Genomic DNA, 21094 nt, shown 5'->3' on the forward strand with positions numbered 1-21094 from the left:
TCAGTTGAACAGCGATGTATTCCATTCATCTATTTCCGTCTCTCCATTATCGACGCATTTGAACATCGACTGTCATGGACTACATAGACCGCTCAAAGGAGCTTCACACTAGCCTCCGACCGCGGGGTGATAGAGCAGGAAAATGGCGTAGGATGCCTGCGTAGTACCAACGTAGGTGGAACATCGACGATCAGTAGTCATGCTCCTGTTGCTTAGGGTCTGAGAGTGGCTCACGAGACTATTCCCAAAGTGTAGAGCTTGTCTGGCATTGGAATCAATTTTCCATCGTCTCCTACCTTCCTCTTGATGTCGAACGTGGCCAACACGCAAGCGGTCGTTATCCACAGGGACTCGGATGCGAGGAAGCGGCCCTTGAATACGACATAGCGCCAATCAACGAAACATCATAGCAGACACGGGCATAGAAAATCCCAATGGAAGGCATCTGAATTAGTGATAGAGAATGGAAGACGAATTACTGATCGACTCACAGGACAGAGTCGTCGACCAAACCCAAATACGGCCTCGGGGTCACGGACGGTAGGATTAATCCCAGTGCCATCAGGGGTCAGAAATCGTGATGGATTGAAGTTCTCTGGGTCAGTATATGCCTCTGGATCACGAAGGATAGCCCTTGGAAGACAGTAAGTAAGTTAGTTATCTAGACAAGATGATCTCAGAAAATCTAAGGCGAAAAAGACAACCTACCAACAGTTCGAGAGCAACATGGCGCCCTTCGGAATGTAGCACCCGTTATAGATGTCTGATGTAGTAGAAGAATGTGGTATACCTGCATAATTGCCACAGCAGTTGAGTATGTGAGCAAACGTCGTACGCTAGAGCGAGGAAGATCAAAGTATCAAAGAGTAGATTTGATGCTCACCAAGCGGAAAAGGAGGAGCCCAGCGTAAGATTTCTTTGACGATAGCTGTGATGTAGGGAAGATTCTCTTGATCGGAAAACTCAGGAAGACGCTTTGAGCCCACGACACGGTCAATCTCCTCGTGGGCTCGGCGTTGAACGTCGGGGAAAAGGGTCATGACAAGAAAGACTGAGTTGATGACGGAGACTGTCTTTGAGCGTTGAGGGTGAGAGCGTGTTCTCTATTCAAAAATTTAGGTGACAGGGAGAATACGTACCGTGTCAGAACCACCTACATAATGACCACACTATTCAGATGATGATAGAACGACGGCAAAATATCTTAAATCTGAGGCTCGAACACGTACCAGCATACACCGTACCAGCGACACTTTTTATAGTGTCCTCTGGACGAGGAGAGTCGATCGCTCCATTATCAAACCTTGAGATGAGATCTGTCGCAATGCAAGGCTTCGCAGAGCCATTTTTCTGTCGGGTCAAACTGTTGGATGGCGGATGACAGACCACAAATCAACGAATAACGACTGACCAGTTGTTCTGTGATCCACTCATATGGCGCGTCTCGCATCCGCAATACTTGGCTCTTCAAGACGTCTACCTTCTTCTTCCACCACATGCCGGGGATCCAGCTCGGGATATGTTGAACTGCCAGCGAACACGAACGGCGACAATGAGTTGGATGTAAAAATGATATGATTGTAATGGTTAAAAGTACGTACTCCAAGGGAGTAAATCGATGATGCTCATGTTGTCACATGCTTCCACTCCTCTGAGTGCCTTATCTGCAGTCTCGATGAACTCGTCGTTTTCAGACTTTGTTTGGATACCGTATGAGATGTCGAGCATCAAAGATCCTGTCACACTTGGAGAAAAAAGCGATGAGTTATGACAAGGACTTTGACTCGGACTCACAGAAAATTGATTCGGACGCGAACTTACTGGTGAACATGATGCATAAATCGCTCAGGAGAATCAAGAAGCCGCATCAAAAGCGAACGAGCCATAGAGAGCTGAAGTTCCCTGTATTGCAGCACCTCGCTTTTGCGAAAGAAAGGATCAAAGCAACGACGAGAGAGCTTCCAGTGTTCAACATCGTTAGACAAAGGAAAGCCCCACCCAAGTCCACATCTAGAGTACAAAACCTTCTGAGAAATGCGAATAACTATCGAAGGAGAACAACTTACGCTTCGCCTATCATAGCAAAACGTGGGCTTGTAACAGAACACGTCAGGGGAAGAAAACAGGCTCATCTAGACCATACTACATACCGGATTGAGTACATGGCTCCTCGTTTCTCATAGAGGTCGACCGAAGTCTTGAGATCATTGAGCACAATCATAACGGTGCCCATCAGGTTTAAGCAAACGATAGGAGAGCCTGACGAGGAGAGTCATCAGGCCTTAATTAGCCTTGTTCTTCGGTCTCGAAATCACATGTACTATGAGGAGTGCTCACCTATCTCGCAGGACCAGTTTCTGAACGCAACCCATGGCTCTATCGCCGGCATATCGAGGATGTTCCCAATGACAGGTAGGCCCTTCGGCCCAGGAGGATAGGGGTAGCTCTTTCGTTGCTTTAAATAAAGCGCAGTTGCGATAACCGCGCACCCAGCACACAGCCCGGCGTCCACAAAGGTCATTCCAGCAGGAGACGGAAGGGGTAAGACGGAGATATCGAACATCAGGACGGAGTTGTCGACGCAAGGAAAGACTGGAATGGGGAGTCAAATCGCACTGAGGAACTCGCAGTCAGAACCTGACTGGAAGAAGGACAACCGCTTTTGAGATGCAAAGACCCTTATATGTGCTTACGCGGCTAGATGTCCTCTAGTGTTCTGAGCATGCTTGGTCCATCTGTACGTGAACTACGCGCCGGTTTTGCTCTGGACACGAAGACTGTTTACATATTCACGCAGATCTGACATAGTCGCATCATTTCGGAAATTGATAGCCGAATCAAAGGCGTTCGCCAGAGCGTGCTCTGTGCGTAGAAGAAGGCGTACACTTAGAGCACCAGTGGGTGCCTCGAGGTGGACAGGAAGAAAGGATGTGCATACCAAAGCAGAAGATGGCTTCGACACACTGAATCAGCTTACAAAGAATTCTATACTGAGAAGCATGAGGGTAGGTGTTATATGAGATGCGGATAGACTTACCGAGTTGACCCACTGAAATCTCGACCTCGCCTGAAGGTTGTCTTATTTATCTGAAAGACATATTCAGTGATCGACCGCTCTTCTTCGTGTATGCATCGATTATTGAGTACCATTGTATGCCAGTCTCTGCCTGAAGGGAGGCGGGAGGGTTTGACACTGGACGTGGCCGTGCCATGCTGGCTTGGTGGTGGCCTGAATATCTCAACACCAGAAGCATGCCGGCAACGCTAGACCTCGAAGGAAAGTGAGAAGATCAATGTCGACTTCTTGGCCTCGAGCAAATAAGATGTTTCGGAATGGAAAGCGGAAGATGTTCACCACACGGTGCACGCCCTCCACAAATTTGATGGGCGATCGCAGGATTTGATCCTTTCCGGTAACGAAGGTCGCCGTCGGATGCGGCTAGTAATCGGTCACAGATCCAACTTGGAAATTTCGCCGTGGTTACCTGTACTTTGCCCCCACGCAAAGCGTTCATCCTGTTGGCGCGAAGATTACTCTGCACTTGCGCCTAGAGAAATACACTGTCTGGTACAGATATAAACTGCATCACAATCCCTCGTTCGTTCAGCAGTGTTCCCTATCTTCGACCAGTAGTTGCGTCCGTGTCGAATGCGAGTTGTCGTGGATACAGACAATTTGCTACCCAGATTTGTGAAATATCTTCCACATGAGAATTCCGAGAGCATTGGCGCGTAATTGGAATGTAGGATATACGATTGCTGTGAGAACAGCCAGGGAAGTACTCAACGATTATGGGGTATGGTCTCAGCCAGCAACAGATGTCATTCCTCCGCGTCAATATACTGTTCATCAAGATATCAAGTATCTTGGGCCACATTGATCCCTCGAATGAGTCTGGCACTGGCGACCGACCTCGGGGTGATGAAACAAGGGAATGGTGTGGGATGCCTGCGTATGAGGATCAATAGTATGAGGGAGGTCAACGATCAATCACGAAAAGCAGGGACGATAGGCGAACTCACGAGACGATGCCCAAGGTGAACATTTTCTCTGGCAATGGGGCCAATTTTCCATCATCGTCTACCTTCCGCTCAATATCGAATAAAGCTATTATGCAGGCAGTTGTTGTCCATAGCGAATCGAGGGCAAGGAAGCGGCCCTGTGGAGGTCGACACGATGCACGTCAATAAAGAGCGCCACAGGAAGCAGAAAAAAGGCACGTAGCGCCAGTGCAAGAAGTTCGGGTCAGTGGTGGAATAGAAGATCTGAAACAATCACAGATGGAATTCGACTCACGGGACACATTCGTCTGCCAAACCCAAACACGGCCTCGGGGTCGCGAACAGTAGGATCGATCGCTTTGCCGTCAGCGGTCAGAAATCTAGACGGGTTGAAGACTTCTGGGTCGGGATAGGCTACTGGATCACGTAGAATTGCCCTTGAAAGGAAAATCAAGTTCATTATAGCGCTAGGACGATCTGCCAGACAGATATGAGATGAGATACCAAGAGTTTGCAAGAACAGTAGCGCCTTTCGGGATGTAGTACCCGTTGTAAAGGTCTGACGTAGCAGAAGAATGCGGTATACCTGTATAATTGCCATCACAATTAGAACGGGAACACCGTGAGAAAGAGTGAGGGTCATTGAAGGATTGAAAGAGCTAATCCTCACCGAGCGGGAAAGGAGGAGCCCATCGGAGGACTTCTTTGACGACGGCTGTGATATAGGGTAGGTTTTCTTGATCTGAGAATTCAGGTAGACGAGTCAAGCCGACAACGCGGTCAATCTCCTCATGCGCTCGGTGTTGAACGTCCGGAAATAGGATCATGACAAGAAAGAGCGAGTGGATGACGGAAACTGTCTTTGGGCGTCGAAGGTGAGCGTGAGTCAAATAGGGAAATTCAGTAATTTGAACGACAGAGAAAAGACGTACTGTGTCAGAGCCGCCTATAAAAATCGCCACGGTATTTAGATAGTGACAAACCTATTACGAGGCTTCTGTAGGACACGTACCGGCATATACAGTACCAGCGACGCTTTTGATCGTGCCCTCTCGACGAGGAGTATCGATCGTCCCGTCATCAAACATGGAAATGAGGTCGGTTCCTATGCATGGTTTTGCAGAGCCTTTGTTCTGTCACGCAAAATGGGTGAATGTCGGGTGGGAACTACGAAGGCAGGGAAAGAGACTGACGACTTGCTGCAATAGCCACTCATACGGTCCGTCTGACATACGTACGACTTGAGCCTTCAAGATGTCTACCTTTTTCTTCCACCACATGCCAGGAACCCAGCTTGGGATATGTTGGACTGTCAGAGTCCAAGAGCGGGAACGATGAGTTAGCAATAGCACAAATGGAACTATGGCTTGGAAGCACGCACTCCAAGGAAGTATATCGATGATGCTCATGTTATCGCATGTCTCGACCCCTCTAAGTGCCTTGTCCGCGGTATCAAGAAATTCGTCGCCCTCAGGCTTAGTTTCAATACCATATGAGATGTCGAGCATCAAAGATCCCGTCACACTTGGAGCACAGAGGCAATTAGCCATGTCGAGGCCCGATAGGAAGGACGTGGGACGACTTGTGCATGGACTCACTGGTGAATATGATGCACGAATCGCTCCGGAGAGTCCAGAAGCCGGGCCAAAAGCGAACGAACTGTAGACATCTGACGTTCCCTGTACTGCAGCACCTCCCCTTTACGAAAGAAAGGGTCGAAACAACGACGACAGATCTTCCAGTGCTCGCCGTTAGACAAAGGGAAGGTCCAATCGAGCCCACATCTAGAACATGATTATTCAGGTTCTCGTAGAATATAGATCCATGCGAGAACAACAACGTACGCTTCTACCAACATCGGGAATCGAGGGCTTGAAACAGACCCTATCAGACGAAGATAAGTTTCGAATAGTGAGAGTACACACCGGCCGGAGTATAAGGCCCCTCGTTTCTCAAATAGATCGACTGCAGTCTTGAAATCATTGAGCACTACGATAGTCGTTCCCAGGACGTTTAAGCTAATGATAGGAGAGCCTGACGATGAAGACCACCAGGAAACATTCAGCCTCGTTCTTTTGCCGTTGAAAGCCTATGTACTCACCTATCTCGCGAGACCAGTCTCTAAATGCAACCCATGGTTCTATCGACGGCATATCGAAGACATTTCCGATGACCGGGAGGCCCTTCGGCCCAGGAGGGTATGGATAGTTCTTTCTTTGCTTTAGGAAAAGCGCAATCGACATAACTGCGCACCCAGCACATAGCCCAGCATCCAGAAGTGTGATCCCAGCAGGAGACGGAAGGGATGGGGCGGGTATATCAAACATCGGACTCGAATGTCGACGCAAGGAGAGCGAAACAAACTGTGAAGGGTCGCAATCAGAAATCAACCGGGAGGATAATGGTCCCTTTTGAACCGCTCTAAGAAGGACTTACACGTAGTCAGGCGGGCAGATCCCTGGTCTTCTGAGAATACTCAGTCTGTCTGTGTGCGAAGCGTACGATGACATTACTCTGAAAATGAACACAGTTTACATAGTAATTTAGGATGGGATACGGCCTATTCATTTCCGAGGCTGGCAGCCGAGGTATTGTTTGGTCGGACATTCGCTAGGGCTCGCATTGGGCGTACAGATAAGGCGTACCCGAAGAAATAACAGACAGTGGGCACTTGGTGGGCACCATTATAATGCGGGTGTGGTATATTTGTATGTTGAGGTAGAAGACGTTCGATACCATGATGGAATGAGCCTATGGAGGCTTCTATAATGAGAAGTCTGAGGTCAAGTTATTGTACGAGATGCGGACAGCCTGACCGGCGCGCGGCGCGCACGTTAAAAGTTCACGTGAAGATCGTCTTATGGCTCTGAGACGAATGTCTGTCATATATGTTACTATATGGCAGCATTTGTGTGGAAGACTGAGACCTGATAATCTATGCTCGAGACATCACGACAACGCAAAACCCAAGTAAAAGAAGAAGAATATCAGTGTCGCTCTCCGACCCTGCCGGACATCTGCTGTATCATTCTGTTCCGTCAAAGGGAAAGTTTCGTCAAAGAATGCAGACACAATATACTCACCAAGCGATACAGTCGTCAAAAGTTGCACACCGCATGCATTTTCTTCCCTTCCTCCTCTCACCGTAAGTACGCGTCGAACGTCGATGGTTTGTTGATGGCGATCGTGAGAAGAACTTGATTTCTGTCGGACAACGGAGGTTGCCGGGCAGTGGGAAGGAGACCGATCAAGGTTCCGCCCGAATTCAACTTTGCCGCAACTTCAGTGCCGTGTCTGCCTTGCCTCCAGAGCGCACTTCCGGTTGGCCATGAGGCGAGGTTCACTCGGCTGGATGTGTGAGCAGCATACAGTATTGTGTGTCCAAGCAAATAAAAGTACAAGCTTCCTGAACTAAGTACTTGATTCTTCGTCCATTCCTTCGAATCCCATCTCGATTCTACGAGCTTGAGAGCGAGAACTTGAAGCAGTGCCGTACGTTCAATCTCGTCCAACGACATCGGGCCGACGTTCCCAGACCATCCTTCCATCTCGTCAATGCATCTGAATTACTCCGCACGGTCCACCCCGACCGCTCGAACGAGCCTCACACTAGCCTCTGACCTCGGTGTGATCGAGCACGAGAATTTAGTAGGATGTCTTCACGAACAACAAAAAAACCTCAGCGGCTAGAGAACGAGAGCAAAGTGGAGAGGAGAGGGGCGGCTCACGAGACTAAGCCCATGACGAACATCTCCTCCGGCATCGGCACCAACTTCCCATCGTCGCCTACCTTCCTCTCAATCTCGAACGTAGCCAATATATACGCGAATGTGATCCATAAGGATTCATGAGCTACGAAGCGGCCCTGGGTAGTTCAACATCATGTTAATAGGTTCTGATAACAAGTGAAAGAACGAGTGTGGGCAGTGCTTACTGGCCATATACGCCGTCCGTATCCAAACGTGACTTCAGGATCACGGACGGTAGGATCGATTTTGGTGCCATCATGGGTCAGGAATCTGGACGGGTTGAAGGTGTCTGGGTCTGGATACGCCTCTGGATCGCGTAGGATGGCCCTAAATCAAAGTATTTGAGCCAGAGCGGAGTGCATGGGATGTCCATAAACTGAAATCAAGATCGACGACGCAGACACAACGCACCAAGAGTTGCCTAGGACCATGCAGTCTTTCGGGATATAATACCCGTTATATGTGTCGGCTGTACTCGTACGATGGGGTAAACCTACACCATCATCACAGCGCATTACACCGGCCCCAAGATAAGTATAGGATGTGAGTATGGTAGTAGTTGGTGCCAAAAAAAGAAATAAAGGGCAGAACGTACCCAAAGGCAATGGCGGAGCCCAACGCAGAATCTCTTTCACGATCGCGGTGATGTAGGGTAAACTCTCCTGATCAGAGAATTCAGGAAGACGGTCTGAACTCGGGCCAACGACGCGGTCTATTTCGGCTTGTGCGCGTCGCTGGACATCGGGGAAGAGGGTCATGACGAGGCAGAAAGTGTTGAGAACGGAAGCGGTCTTTCGGCCATCAAAAGGGGAAAAGGAAAGTGAGTGGAAAGGGTACGGTGTGCTAGACGTGGAAAAGAGCGAAGACCGACCGTGTCGTAACCAGCTAGAGAATGGTAGCACTGTTTGGCAGGAGCCTGTACTATCGTTGTGAAGACTCTGAATCACGCACCCACGTAAACCGTCCCAGCGATACTTTTGATGGCATACTCTCTTCGGAAATTATCAGTTATCTCATCCTCGAACCTAGCCATGAGATCAGTCGTCACGCAGGGTTTTGCCAGCCCTTCGTTCTTTTGCGGTGCGTAACGGCCGATCAGCAGACATCATAAGAGTCCAGACGAGATGGAATAAGTAGATGGCCTACGAGTCCTTCCTTGACCCGCTCGTAAGGTGCGTCGACCATCTGCAAGACGTAGGTCTTCAAAACGTCGATACTTTGCTTCCAACGCATGCCGGGGATCCAACTCGGAATGTGTTGAACTGCCATATCGCCATACCGCGAACACGAGAAGGCAAGAGTTCAATTTATAACAAAAACGGCGATAGGATGACTAGTAGAATGGAATCGTGAATGACGTACGCCACGGAAAGATATCGATGATGCCCGTATTGTTACAGTTTTCCAATCCTCTGAGCGCTCTCTCCGAAACATCGATGAACTCGTCGTCTTCCTGTTTCGCCTCTATACCATACGCGATATCGACAAACATAGCCGCTGTGATGCTTGTGGGCCGTGGCCCAAAACGACTTCAATCAGCCATCATAACTCGGACTCGAGCGAAGTACCAATAACTATGGTGGCTGGACGACTGACTGGTGAATATGACCCTCGAACCGCTCCGGAGATTCGAGAAGCCTCGTGAGGAGCGCATGGGCCGTAGAAAGCTGGTGTGCCCTCCATCGTGTCATCTCGGCCTTGCGGAAATAAGAATCGAATGTGTGGCGACAGAGTTCCCAGTGGTCGAGTTCGTCGGTTAACACGAACAGCCACTTGCCCCCACATCTGGTATAAGTATACAACGTTAACAGACAGATCAGAAACGGAATTCGTAAATGGAGGCAGCGTTGACTGGAATGTAGACTTACGCCTCATTCATCATGGGGAACCGAGGGCTTCATCATCCATATCCATTGTGATACACATAAGTATTTCAGCAGAGGATAGAGAGCTCGTGATCAACTTGAAGCCCGGTGGTAGGTAGCATACTGTAGCACATACCGGTTCAAGTGCATGGATCCCCGTTTCTCAAACAGATCAACCGCCGCTTGGAACTCATTGATCACCACTATTTTCCTGCCCATCATATCGAGCCTAATGATAGGAGAGCCTGCCCGTCCATTGTCCAAGCCGCAATCAGTCTCAGGCTACGTCTTCCTGCCATCCTGGGTATCATATCTAGTACGCAAAATGCTCACCCATCTGACGAGACCAGTCCCTATAAGTAACCCAGGGTTGTTTCTCCGGATTATCGAAGACGTTCCCGATGATCGGAAGACCCTTGGGACCAGGCGGATACGGCAGATTCAGCTGTTTAAATTGTTGCCGGCGGGTATACAAAGTGACGGCGACGATCAGGGTTGTACAGCAGACACCGATGTCCAGGAGGGTGAGTCCAGGAAGTGCCAGTGCAGACAGTGGTGGTAAGACCATCGTGGGATAGATAGATAAATTGTCTGTGTTTCTTTACAGTAAGCAGTGATAGTATACGCGCGCAGGAGGTGCCAGAACACAAGAAGACGAACGTGAGCCAGCCCGGGAGGCTTTTCCAAGTGCACAGATTCCGTCTTTATACATTATACATATACATTCTGTGCCGGGAGAGCTTGCCGTCCGACGCTTCTCCACATCGCGAGGGAGTGGAAGTCACGCAAGCCGATCAGTCGTGAGAGCAAGAATGGACGGAATAAGTTATAGTAGTGGGTGCCTATATACAGAGACCAGTAAGCAATGTATGCAGAACCCAAATTCAACTTGGGCTCCATATGTATGCAATATCGAACAGAAAGGAAAACCCGGGTTGGCTAGAGGGCACGGGAATTCCAGATGCGGGTCTTCTTACTGCATTGAAAAGAGGTCGATCTGAAGAACTTTCCATGACGATCTGTATGCTTTTGTACACCCCTCCCCTCTTGCTGTTGTTCTTGAAGAGCTATAGTAAAACAGCATATTCAAACATACTCTCGTGGCGTTGCTGTGAACCAGCCTCGTGTGGTATCGCCATGCATGTCGGAGGAACCAAACCCAAGTGCGGGCTCCAAAGGGTCCTGGATAAGCATCGTAAACTTCACTCTCGCTCGGAGGCCTATCGATCGGTATCGATGACTGAACGTGCTGTGAATGTAAACGTAAATGTAAGCGTGAAGTCGAGCCAGAGTCATACGTTCAAGGGCATGGTATTAATGCATTTCCGAATCATAGACCATCTTTCTATCCCGTTAGTATCAATCAATCACTCGCACGACCGCTCGAACAAGCCTCACAGAAGCCTCTGACCTCGGTGTGATCGAACATAACATTCGGATGTCGAATGATGTCTTTGGCAAACGAACACCTCAGCTCACATCTTCCTAAAGAACAAGAGTGGGGAGGGACGGCTCACGAGACTAAGCCCATGACGAACATCTCCTCTCCTCCGGCATCGGAACCATGGCCAACTTCAACTTCCCCATCGTCGTCTGCTTACCTTCCGCTTATGCTTATGATAATCTCGAGCTTAGCCAATATATAAGTACGCGAATGTGAGCCATAGTAGGAATTCGTGGGCCTGGAGAGTTCAGTATGTCAATAGGTTCCAATAACAAGTGCGAGTTGGACGAGCGGGGAACTTGGGTGCTGCTTACTGGACATAAGTATACGCCGTCTGAATCCATATCTAAATGTGACTCCAGGGTCTCGGATACAAGGATCGATTTTGCGAACCATCATCAGGGGTCAGGGGTCAGGAATCTATGTTAGTATGTATTATAGACGGGTTGAAGGTACCTGGGTCGGGATACGCCTCTATATCACGCAGAGCGGCCATAGCCCTGTTAAGTGAATGAGATGCAAGTAGACAGGATCAAGGCGGACACGACGAACGCACGAAGAGTTGCAGTAGCCTGAGGACCATGCTGTCTCTCGGGCTATAGTATAATACCCGTTACGAGTGTTGCTGATGCCACCCCCACCTCACGCACTCACTCACTCATTCATCCCAATTACCCTCCTACCCATCCCCTCCTACCCATCCCAACCGCCCTGCTACCCATCGCCACTCCCATCATTCCCACCATTCATACGTTCATACCCAAATCAAGGTCAAGCCAGTCCAGAATCTCCAAGCGAGTCTAGAGTTCAGAGTTCAGAGTTCAGAGTCACTCGAACTCCAACGTTGACAAAACGCCGGAACCGGAACCGGAAGCATGGACGCGCTGTGTCATTCTGCTGGTATGCATCCTGTCAGCTCGGGGTTATACATTCCATTCGATTTATAGAGAGCAGGCGTTTTTGATGCGCAGAGGCACTGAGGGGAGTATGCACATAGGTTGACTGTGACTGTAACTGTTGCGGACGGTAGTCGTTGGTTTAGATGAAAGGTGGGTCTGAATGAATTAGAGCGGACACGAGATATATATATTTGCTTTGCATCTAAAATGACAAGCACCCGAACACGGAGGCAATCATACTATCATGATAGCACGAACGATCAGCAACGCCCGAACAAATTCGAGTCCCACGAGAAAGGACTCACCGCGACCGCGACCGCCACACCTCTCCTCCCTTACCGGCTCTCCTGCGAGCTCCTTCACCGGCTCTCCTGCGAGCTCCTCCACTGGCTCTCCTGCGAGCTCCTCCACCGGCTCTCCTGCGAGCTCCTCCACCGGCTCGCCTGCTAGCTCCTCCACTCACTCATCCTCATCCTCATCCCACTTCCCTCCCTTCCACCCATACCTCCACCCAAAATACCCAGCCAACCCCACCAAACTACCCACCCCCGCCGCGCCCACCACACCCCTCACCCCCAACTTGACCGCCCCAGTCTCCAACCCACGCCCTCCCATTCCACTCCCCCTTTGACGCGCAACCAACCCACCCACCAACCCCACCCCCGCCCCTACACCCGTCCACTCATCCACCTCCATCTGTCCCTTATTCTCTAGCAATCTCCACGTCCGATCCTGCCATTCTATGGGTTCGCGGCCAGACATTTGATAAGGTAAGATGAGGGCACAGAGGAGGGCGGAGGTGAAGAGGGAGGAGAAGCCGGAGGAGCGGAGGAGGCGGGTTGGGAGGGGGTAGTGTGGTGGTGGTTTAACGTTGTTGCCATTGACGTTCCCTTTGATGGGGAGGGGGAGGGAACCGGAGGCGGTGGGTGGAAGTGGAGATGTCGATGAAGAGGGGAGAGAGGACTTGGTGGCAGAACGAGCTCGAGCAAGATCAACGAGGTGCGAAGTCCCGCCGATTGCGAGACCTATGCCGGATCCGAGGGTGAAGGCGCGTGCGGCGACGTGGGTGGTGAGGATCGTGCGTGCGTACGGCTGGTCTTCTGTGTATTCCGTGTGGGGGAAGAAGCGGTACATCTCGTGTACTCAGTGCTTGCAGGTGGATGTAGGGTTTACGGGTCGAGCAAACACTGCTGCCGTTGGGAATGAAAATGATACAGAGAGGGGAGAGGGGAGAGGAGAGAGGAGAAGGGAGTAGTACAAAAAGGAGGACGGGCATTGGTCGAGGACTTATATCGAGAAACAAGGCCGGGCTAGACTGAGTCGTGTTCATCAGAACGGAGCGTTAGTGTTTTCGACAAGTGCCGCTCGTACGCGCAGACGTCGGCCTGGGGATAGCTGATTATATATATGCACACAAGCTCTGCAGTCGAGAAGGCGCTGGAGACCTCTCGCTTTAGGGCTGCAGAACGGAAAGAGAGATGACATAATGTTGCTTTAGTGGGTGGCCCACGTGGCAAAAAGAAAGAAATAATCGAGCGCGTCGTTCGCGACTTGCTCCTCAACGTTCACGTCGACGTCGCCCTCAACGCTCTCAACGCAAAATGCTCTCACCACTACGGCACCACGCCGTCCGACGGTCCCTCCTCTCCTTCCCGTCCCGAACGCTCTCAACGCTCCCCTCCTCGCCCTCCTCCTCGTCCTCCACTCCCCCACCACCCACCACACCCGATGACTTCGACTTCATCCCCCCTCCACCGCTCACAACAGGCCACTCCCCCGGCTCCCCCGACCCCGCCTACACCCGTGCAGTCCTAACCAACCCCTTCGCCCGCACCCCCGACAACACCTTCTCCCCACCCTCCCTCTCCGCCTTCCCCTCCCGCCGCACCCAACCCATCATCATGGACCTCCCTCCTCCCGCCGATCCCCTGCTCCACTACCTCACCTCCGCCCTAACCAAAGACGGAAAACGCGCGCGCGCGAGCGGGATCGTGTCGAGGATGCTGTTGCATGTACATGCGCTGAGTCGCGGTGCGCCGCCATTGGATATTGTGAGGGAGGCCGTGTTCGCGGCGGCGCCGAGTATTAGGATTAAGAATAATAAGAGGGCGGCGACGGTGGTGCCCGTTCCGATGGTGATGAATGAAAAGGCGAGGGTGAGGGGGGCTGTTAAGTGGATATTGCAGGAGGTGGAGGTGGGGAGGAAGGGAGGGAGGAAGGGTCCGATGAGGGTCGAGGAGAGGTTGGCGAGGGAGGTTATTAAGATCGTGCAGGGGCAGAGCGAGGTGTTGAAGAAGAAGGAGACGTTGCATAAGCATGCGATGGTCAATAGGTGCGTAGTTTTTTTCCTTCCGATGTGGGGGAGGTGAGGCTGATGTGGCTTTTTGATGTAGGGGAAACGCGCTTTCGAGGGTGTAGATCTGAATGCTTCTCATATTCTACTCGCAACTGGCCTTCTTGGCCTTTCTATTCAGCGCCCCTCGTGGCGTGTCCGTTTTCTCCCCACTATGACCTCTTTCGTCACAGACATCCTGGTTATCCACCACGTCTGCGTACGACTCTGCTCTCGCGTTCTCTTCTTCCTCTGGCTATCATTATTCAATACGAATGTTAGCGCTAGGCGCTCGACGCTCTCCGTCTCTCCGTCTCTCCGAGGTTTCTGAATCAGTTCTAGCCACTGAGCATTTTACCTGCCACTTTCCCACGTTCCCATTTACATACGATGAGTCTCGTATTACCCAGCGACCTTGCCATTCCCTCCGCGGTTCGCTGGTACTCAGTACATCTGAGACTGACTGGTTGGGCCATACTATTATTACGGGCGCGGCAGTTTGGGTCACGGTGTTCAGACAGCGCTCGCGGGACTAGATACCGATCCTGATACTGATACTGGATGGCTTAGCTTCCCGCAAAAGTGTCGAGTGTCAGGTTTTGTGCGAACTGCGAACTGCGAACCCTAGAGACGATTGCGACGTCGACGGTCGGCCCTCTGACCTCTTACCTCTTGCCTCTCATCGATATCGGTCGGCGGTCACCTCTCACCTCTCATCGGTCGGACCTCTCATTACCATTGTCCATCGAACGCCCTCTATACTTCGTTCACTTCTTTCACCTCGTCTCCACGTCTCCACGTCGCCATATATACGACCGTCAATGCATGACAATAAACAGCTACTAGTACCATCGATTCTGTCCGTCCGTCCGCTGCATGCATGCGATGGCCGCGTTTTGATGTCCCCAGCGGAAGCGTAAGAGATTCAGATCGCGAGGCTTTGAATCGGCCGCACTTAGACTCTGTAACTTAGGTCGTAGGTCGTATGTACACGACGGAAACTGTGAGGATTGGGCAGTTGGGCAGGAGACGGTCCAGGCGATAGAGAGAGGGAGCCATGTGTGACGATGACGATGATGGGTTGGTTGGATGATGGGTGGAAATGTTAATTGTTCATTCCGCAATGTTTTACGCCTCAGGAAGGAAGGAAGGAAGGAAGGAAGGAACGTTCTTTGAAAATAGTAGTCTATGACTCGGGATGGCCTTCTGTTGTATTGTTCTTGTTCTTGTGCTTTAGGATATCATCTGAATCACGCACACCCCCCTCCGAGTTCATATCGAGCTGGGGATATATTTTGAGCTTTAGGCGGGTCGTTCAATGTGGTTCGCAAATTAAATCGTTATGCCCACCTCACAGACGGCGATGATTCACCCAACGACACACAAGCCCATACATGCGCTGTCTACTTCGAAACCGAAGCTGCTAGTACATGCTGTCACGTCGGGCTCTTCTGCATCAATCGAACATTATTTATTCTATGAAGCAGCAAGCAACAAGATATCAACACACCACACACTCAAAACGATCACAGTCATCATCTTCATCCATGGCCTCCTACTCTAACAAAATCTAGGACTGTAACCTCGACCCTGGGTGACTTACCGACGTCGACAAGTTCTCAGCGATGACGTGCCAGGCATCCATCTGAATCGTTGGGAAAAATATAATTATTATATGAAGTCCTCCCCAAAGATCGCGATCGCATCCGAGTCCGAGGCCGAAATTGCGTGTCTGGGGATTTGAAATAAATCAGATCCACGATCCACAAGCCACAAGCCACAATCCACAATCCACAATCCATAATCCACAATCCACAATCCACAATAGATAGAGAGAGAGGAAGTGCACATGCCTCTCGACCACGACCAGGTGTCGCAGCAATTCATCGTACGGCCAGGCTATACAGTATCTATATCCGATAAAGTACGAAGTTCCGTAGCCGAGCATAGCATACCGAAGACATCGGCCCTGGACCCTGGTTGCAGTACATACTGACAATAACTTACCAGCCTGCAGTCTTGGCAAGCCTGAGGTCCGAGGATTCAAACAGTAAGATCGGCCGTTCTCTCTTTTTGATGGCCTCTGTCTCTCCCGAATGGAGGATTCAGAGGCGCCAGCGAGGAGAAGCATGGTTTGATGCATCTCAGTCTGTCATGGATGCATCATGTTCGACCTAACCCAAGATTCCGAGTCAAAAGTTAGTGAATGAACATTATATCAACATGCCCTGATGGTAAGTACATAGATGGACTTAAGTACCCCAGTCCTCCAGGTATTATATGGACCTTGATGCATGATGCCTCTCCAGGACCCCCCGTTCGCATCAAGACAGTTCAAACAAATGAATCGTTCGGCCAGCATAAGTATCCATCGTCACCGCGCTCGTGGACAACGAACACATTCACACATCTCACACATCTTTTCTCCCAGCTGCGGATCCCACGCGAGGAGTAACTTGAACTCGAGCGTGATATCCTCTTTCCACGCGGTGCAATCAAGACCCGTCCTCCTTCCTTAGTCTTAGTCCTGAACACTGCAATCGCGAGCGTCAGGGAACCTAAGAACCGATCCATACCGCTAGGCAGGAGATGTCCGAATCCATCGTATCGGGAGATACTTAGGTGAGGGGTTCATCCCTCCTCTAGTGGTTGTGGTTGCTCGACGCCGACATTCATCGGGAAGCAATGCAATTGCAATGTGCAGGTCACGTTTGCGTTCGACCCATCCCGCCACCGCATCAGAAAGGGGCGAGCTATATATATCACCGTTCATCCTCGCCTTTGCGTTTATTCGCGAGATGGTTGATGAAATATGAAGTCTGAACGAACACTTCGGGCGAGGGCAAGGAATAAGTACCACTCCGAGGGTCGGAAGAAAAAGGAGGTACGTGCGTTCGTTCGTATGCGGGTTTGCCAATGCGTTGTTCTTCCTCTAGTATTAGGCGAGTCTTTCTAGCTTCAGTAATGTAAACCACAAGCCGAGGATGGATATCGACCCATTCTTGGTTTTGTGTCGTATGAGCTAATGTTGTGTGGTAGTGAAGAGCACTTACCGTCGTCTGTTAAAGGCCTCTTCAATTTGACATTGGTGAGATCATGGAATTCTGGGGTGTCCATGTCTATAGAAGAAAAGCCTTCTTCGGTCATGAGGTTCTTGATGCTGTAGCTGCGTAAGCTTTTGCAAAACCTCGTCAACGGTAAAAATAAAAATAAAAACTTGCGCCTCGTATCTCTTCTTCATCACTGATTCCCGATTTGCCTGGTACGCGGTATACCATTCCTGCATACGTCTAATCATCTTCAGAAAAAGTCGGTGACCAGCACTTCTGAGTCAGTTCCTCCTAGCGCCAAAGTCTAGAGAACTCGAAAAATAAGACAGACCTCGCCAAGCACAGTCAGTCCCACGGACTTCCGTCTTTCACTCAGGAATTGCTGCAGTACTCGCTCAGAGCCCCTCTTTCCTACTACAACGGCCTCTGCATACCGCGAGACGAGCTGGGCGGTGCCATCCACGTCTGGACGCCAGTACTTAACACGTACGGTCACTATATTTCCGTCAGTTAGAAGCGGCCTTATAACGATGAAGCAAACGCACAAGCGCCGATCACTTCCATAGATGGTATTGATTCAAAAAGCGATGTCGTCGACGTATGGGTGTGTACGCTCATAGTCGGTCGCTGTGACCAGGCAGAGCAAAAAAAAAAAACAAAAAAAAGATTCAAATATCTGCGCATGAGCGAGTTGGCATGAAAATGAGAACGACTGCGACAAGTCGAGTGACAATTTCTCCTCACAGCCAGAGCAGAGCCGGCGCTTGAACGCCCAATAAGGGCTCGTGTCTTCGGATCTTCTTCCACATTCCTATCCGTAACAACGCGTAACTTACCGTCAGGTTGCTGTTATCCAGGTGACTCAGAAATGAAGATATAAAATCATAAAACAGAAATGACCGAACACTAATGAGGCCCATGGGAGTTCAGTAAAACCGATGGGCGGACCTTCGAGGGCCGATGGTTCGACGTTCTGCCTCGCGCTTTTCCAGACAGTGATGCTCGAGCGAGACACTAGAGCATTTCGCAGACTCTGGTTTGTACGGGACAGGCTAAGCATATCCCCCGGAGACACACAGAGACATATCTGGCAGTGTAACTATATTCAGTGACATCAGCGACCATACGAAAAAGCCGGAACGTACCTCGAAGAGAACATCAACAGACATTGCAGAGATTCTGTCCTTAGTAGCAGCTTTCTGTGTTTTGCTCCGTTCGTGGGCACTGAAAGTCAGGGCCATTGTATTGCATGGCGTAGAGCCGTCAGCTCGACGACGTTTGGCCGGTTGCTCTCCTGAAAACCTCAGGGGTGGGAGTGGAGAGATCCTTCGCTCACATCTCATGAATCAGACATCGTAGACGTACCGAGTTCTTCCTGGCCAACATCTACCTCCCTTCCGCCTGCGTTACGATACGCCTGGTCAGAACTCGTATCCATACGATCCACAGACGCGTCGTCGCCGGTGTCAATATCGGGACAGGATCGCTTTACACTGGCTCTTGCCGCTAGGGTAGGTTCCAACTGATCTTGCTGTACCAACATAAGATGTTCCGTTTTCTGGCACTCGACTGATACGGACGTAGCTGAGTGTTGTGCTCTTTGGTGGTCCTAGATGATAGATCGTCGTTGGGAATGAGGGTCAACGCGCACGAGCGCGTTCATCGACAATGCATTGACGCGATGGAACCAAACAACGCGTCAACAATAGCGCCACAGTTCGTGGCGCCGAGAATGACTTTCAAAGCTCGCAATACTGTACGTAGAATGGTGGTAAATTATTGACCGTTGGGGGGACACAAGATAGGTACGTAGAGAGCGTCTGCCCTGCGAGGAATCGAATGCGACTTTAATTTTGCGCCGTTTGGGTATGTGGCGCGGGTGCGGGAGTTTGAAGTATTGACTATGGGTGCCTTCATGCTGGCATTTTGTATGCGCATGGGCTTATTCAAGTATAGGTTTACCGACCTACGTTATCCTATTGAAGTGAAATTGATGCTGACGCATCCGAGGCGCCTTCAAGACGGAGTCACCCTGGACCTTTTGATAATTGGCTATGCAACGGGTAGGATATGGTTAGTATAGTATCATGATCAGTTGATGTGACGTGAGTGGAAAGTAGGAAACTCACGAATCCTGAACTGAAGCAAGCTAAGAGGTGGAGTAAGTTTCAAGGTCGTACAGTATAAGTATCACCTTTCCACGGCCATCCTGTGACAACGACAGAAAGACGAGTGCCCGAATTCTATTCGTAGTCGTCAAGGGGGGCCCAACCCTAACAGCTTGAATGATTCAGCGCTATGTAAAAGCGAGCTCTTGATCATGACCGAGACGCGTCTGACTGGAACGATAAGGGACAAATGTTGAATACAGGAGGGCGTGAAACGGCGTCCGAAGCGAGCAAAGGGCAAAATAATGCAACAGAGTTTCATGCAGGCCCGCGGGCATATGCATATGCATGGAGATGGGCATACTTACACGGGTTTGGAGTGATTGACACTGGAAATAAAATTAAACTTACAACGGACGAAGACTGGGAGACGATCGGGTATTTAGTCTTCCATGGCCAGGATCGTCGGACCAAGCTTTTGGAGATGAGTAGATCAAGATCATAGGCAGGATTAGGACATGAGTCGATGATGGTCAAGCCGGATGGACAGGTCCAAGGTCCAGCGGCGAGCCTGAGCCTGGCGTGAATGGGACACCGAGGAGGTGCGACATCCCCGAGCCTATGAGTTCTAGGTGATAAGTATCCAGGGACAGGCCAAGTTTTTTTTTGTTCCAAGTTCAAAGCGGAAACTGTACTAGACGAGTCAAGGGCTATTATTGGGAGGATGCTAGAGATGTATATGTAGAAAGAAATGACCACCGTCATTAACGAGTTTATAGCCTGGCAGTCGGCAATGATACTGATGAGATCGCTAAAAGGGGACAAGAGTTTCCTCCAACGGCTGATGACTTGTTGACGATTCTGAAGACTTTTATGTCTCCAGATGTCTAAGGCTCCATCAGAAGTAACCGTGACCGCCACAGCTGTAGCCTGCGGGCAAGTTATAAAAGTCGGTGAAAGGAGAAAGAACGAAAGGATGGTTTTTCGGCATTCTCCGACGTGCCACCGGAACAATTTTCCCCGCTGTGTCCCCGCTGCCTTGCGTAATATGCTGTAAAGCTGCATAACGATAATAAACGACTCCATCTGCTCCGTGCTCGCGAACCTTTGGCGAACCTCTTCTGCGCAGTGTAATTCGCTCCTTCTTGCAACCTTCTTGCTGGTGTCCGAGTCGGCATGCGGCGTCAGGGTTGAGCTTGCTTTCAATCGGTCTCGAATGTTTTCGCCCCTTCTTTCTTCTTGAGCTCCATCCCGGCATGCTGTTACATTTACACAACTGAATTATGGGCTATTTTTGATGGTGTTACACTTGTCCGAGTGGCCCGGATACCTCCTGATGGTGCGTACGTGAAGTCGACTCTGCGCCCCACTGTGTAGCCTCAACTCTATGGGTGGTGCATCATGAAGAGACTCAGGCAGAAGGTATGGTGGGCGAACGTCACCTCCATCAATCTGACGCGCCTCGAACGTCGACCTCTTCTTTTTTTCACACTAGGTTGCCAGGTTCATCGAATGGCGCTTCGCAAGCGTGTCTCATCGTCTCCGATAACCCCTGCAAGGAAATCCCAAAGTGTTCACAGCTCGGTTCTCCGGAACGGCAAGCACCTTCTGCTCAAGATCTACAAAAGATATAATTTTCGACCAT

At 50.4% G+C, this 21094-nt stretch overlaps 6 protein-coding genes across 6 annotated transcripts; 1 reads left to right on the forward strand and 5 right to left on the reverse strand.

Annotated features, from left to right (window-relative positions):
* Positions 1–92: 92 nt before the first annotated feature.
* On the reverse strand, positions 93–2132 carry STEHIDRAFT_101171 (cytochrome P450; the record flags this gene model as incomplete). The annotated part of the gene is made up of 10 exons (XM_007307088.1): positions 93–156; positions 235–371; positions 492–633; positions 709–790; positions 884–1073; positions 1140–1169; positions 1240–1350; positions 1412–1527; positions 1602–1744; positions 1822–2132. The coding sequence occupies 10 exons, from the start codon at positions 2130–2132 to the stop codon at positions 93–95; spliced, it is 1326 nt and encodes a 441-aa protein (XP_007307150.1).
* A 1726-nt stretch (positions 2133–3858) lies between these two features.
* On the reverse strand, positions 3859–6245 carry STEHIDRAFT_159679 (cytochrome P450; the record flags this gene model as incomplete). The annotated part of the gene is made up of 13 exons (XM_007307089.1): positions 3859–3949; positions 4024–4160; positions 4298–4439; positions 4507–4588; positions 4673–4862; positions 4935–4948; positions 5015–5135; positions 5196–5311; positions 5384–5526; positions 5601–5786; positions 5847–5873; positions 5928–6036; positions 6104–6245. The coding sequence occupies 13 exons, from the start codon at positions 6243–6245 to the stop codon at positions 3859–3861; spliced, it is 1500 nt and encodes a 499-aa protein (XP_007307151.1).
* A 1118-nt stretch (positions 6246–7363) lies between these two features.
* On the reverse strand, positions 7364–10184 carry STEHIDRAFT_170470 (CyP450 monooxygenase; the record flags this gene model as incomplete). Its single annotated transcript, XM_007307090.1, has 13 exons — positions 7364–7659; positions 7731–7867; positions 7937–8078; positions 8163–8244; positions 8347–8542; positions 8623–8636; positions 8703–8823; positions 8898–9013; positions 9114–9256; positions 9348–9536; positions 9620–9646; positions 9753–9861; positions 9950–10184. 13 exons carry the CDS (start codon positions 10182–10184, stop codon positions 7569–7571), a joined length of 1602 nt encoding a protein of 533 aa, XP_007307152.1. The 3' UTR covers positions 7364–7568.
* Positions 10185–12006: 1822 nt separating this feature from the next.
* On the reverse strand, positions 12007–13312 carry STEHIDRAFT_170471 (uncharacterized protein). The gene is made up of 2 exons (XM_007307091.1): positions 12265–13312; positions 12007–12198 (listed from the first exon to the last, which is right to left on the reverse strand). Exon 1 carries the CDS (start codon positions 13091–13093, stop codon positions 12419–12421), a length of 675 nt encoding a protein of 224 aa, XP_007307153.1. The 5' UTR covers positions 13094–13312; the 3' UTR covers positions 12007–12198; positions 12265–12418.
* A 397-nt stretch (positions 13313–13709) lies between these two features.
* STEHIDRAFT_83059 (ribosomal protein S7) lies at positions 13710–14660 on the forward strand. Its single transcript, XM_007306782.1, has 2 exons — positions 13710–14291; positions 14353–14660. The coding sequence occupies exons 1-2, from the start codon at positions 13861–13863 to the stop codon at positions 14375–14377; spliced, it is 456 nt and encodes a 151-aa protein (XP_007306844.1). The 5' UTR covers positions 13710–13860; the 3' UTR covers positions 14378–14660.
* A 2725-nt stretch (positions 14661–17385) lies between these two features.
* On the reverse strand, positions 17386–18884 carry STEHIDRAFT_113279 (uncharacterized protein; the record flags this gene model as incomplete). Its single annotated transcript, XM_007307092.1, has 7 exons — positions 17386–17571; positions 17673–17836; positions 17887–17968; positions 18178–18202; positions 18290–18393; positions 18487–18635; positions 18707–18884. The coding sequence occupies 7 exons, from the start codon at positions 18882–18884 to the stop codon at positions 17386–17388; spliced, it is 888 nt and encodes a 295-aa protein (XP_007307154.1).
* Positions 18885–21094: the final 2210 nt, after the last annotated feature.

This window comes from Stereum hirsutum (assembly GCF_000264905.1).
Source record: "Stereum hirsutum FP-91666 SS1 unplaced genomic scaffold STEHIscaffold_12, whole genome shotgun sequence".
Lineage (NCBI taxonomy): Eukaryota > Fungi > Basidiomycota > Agaricomycetes > Russulales > Stereaceae > Stereum > Stereum hirsutum.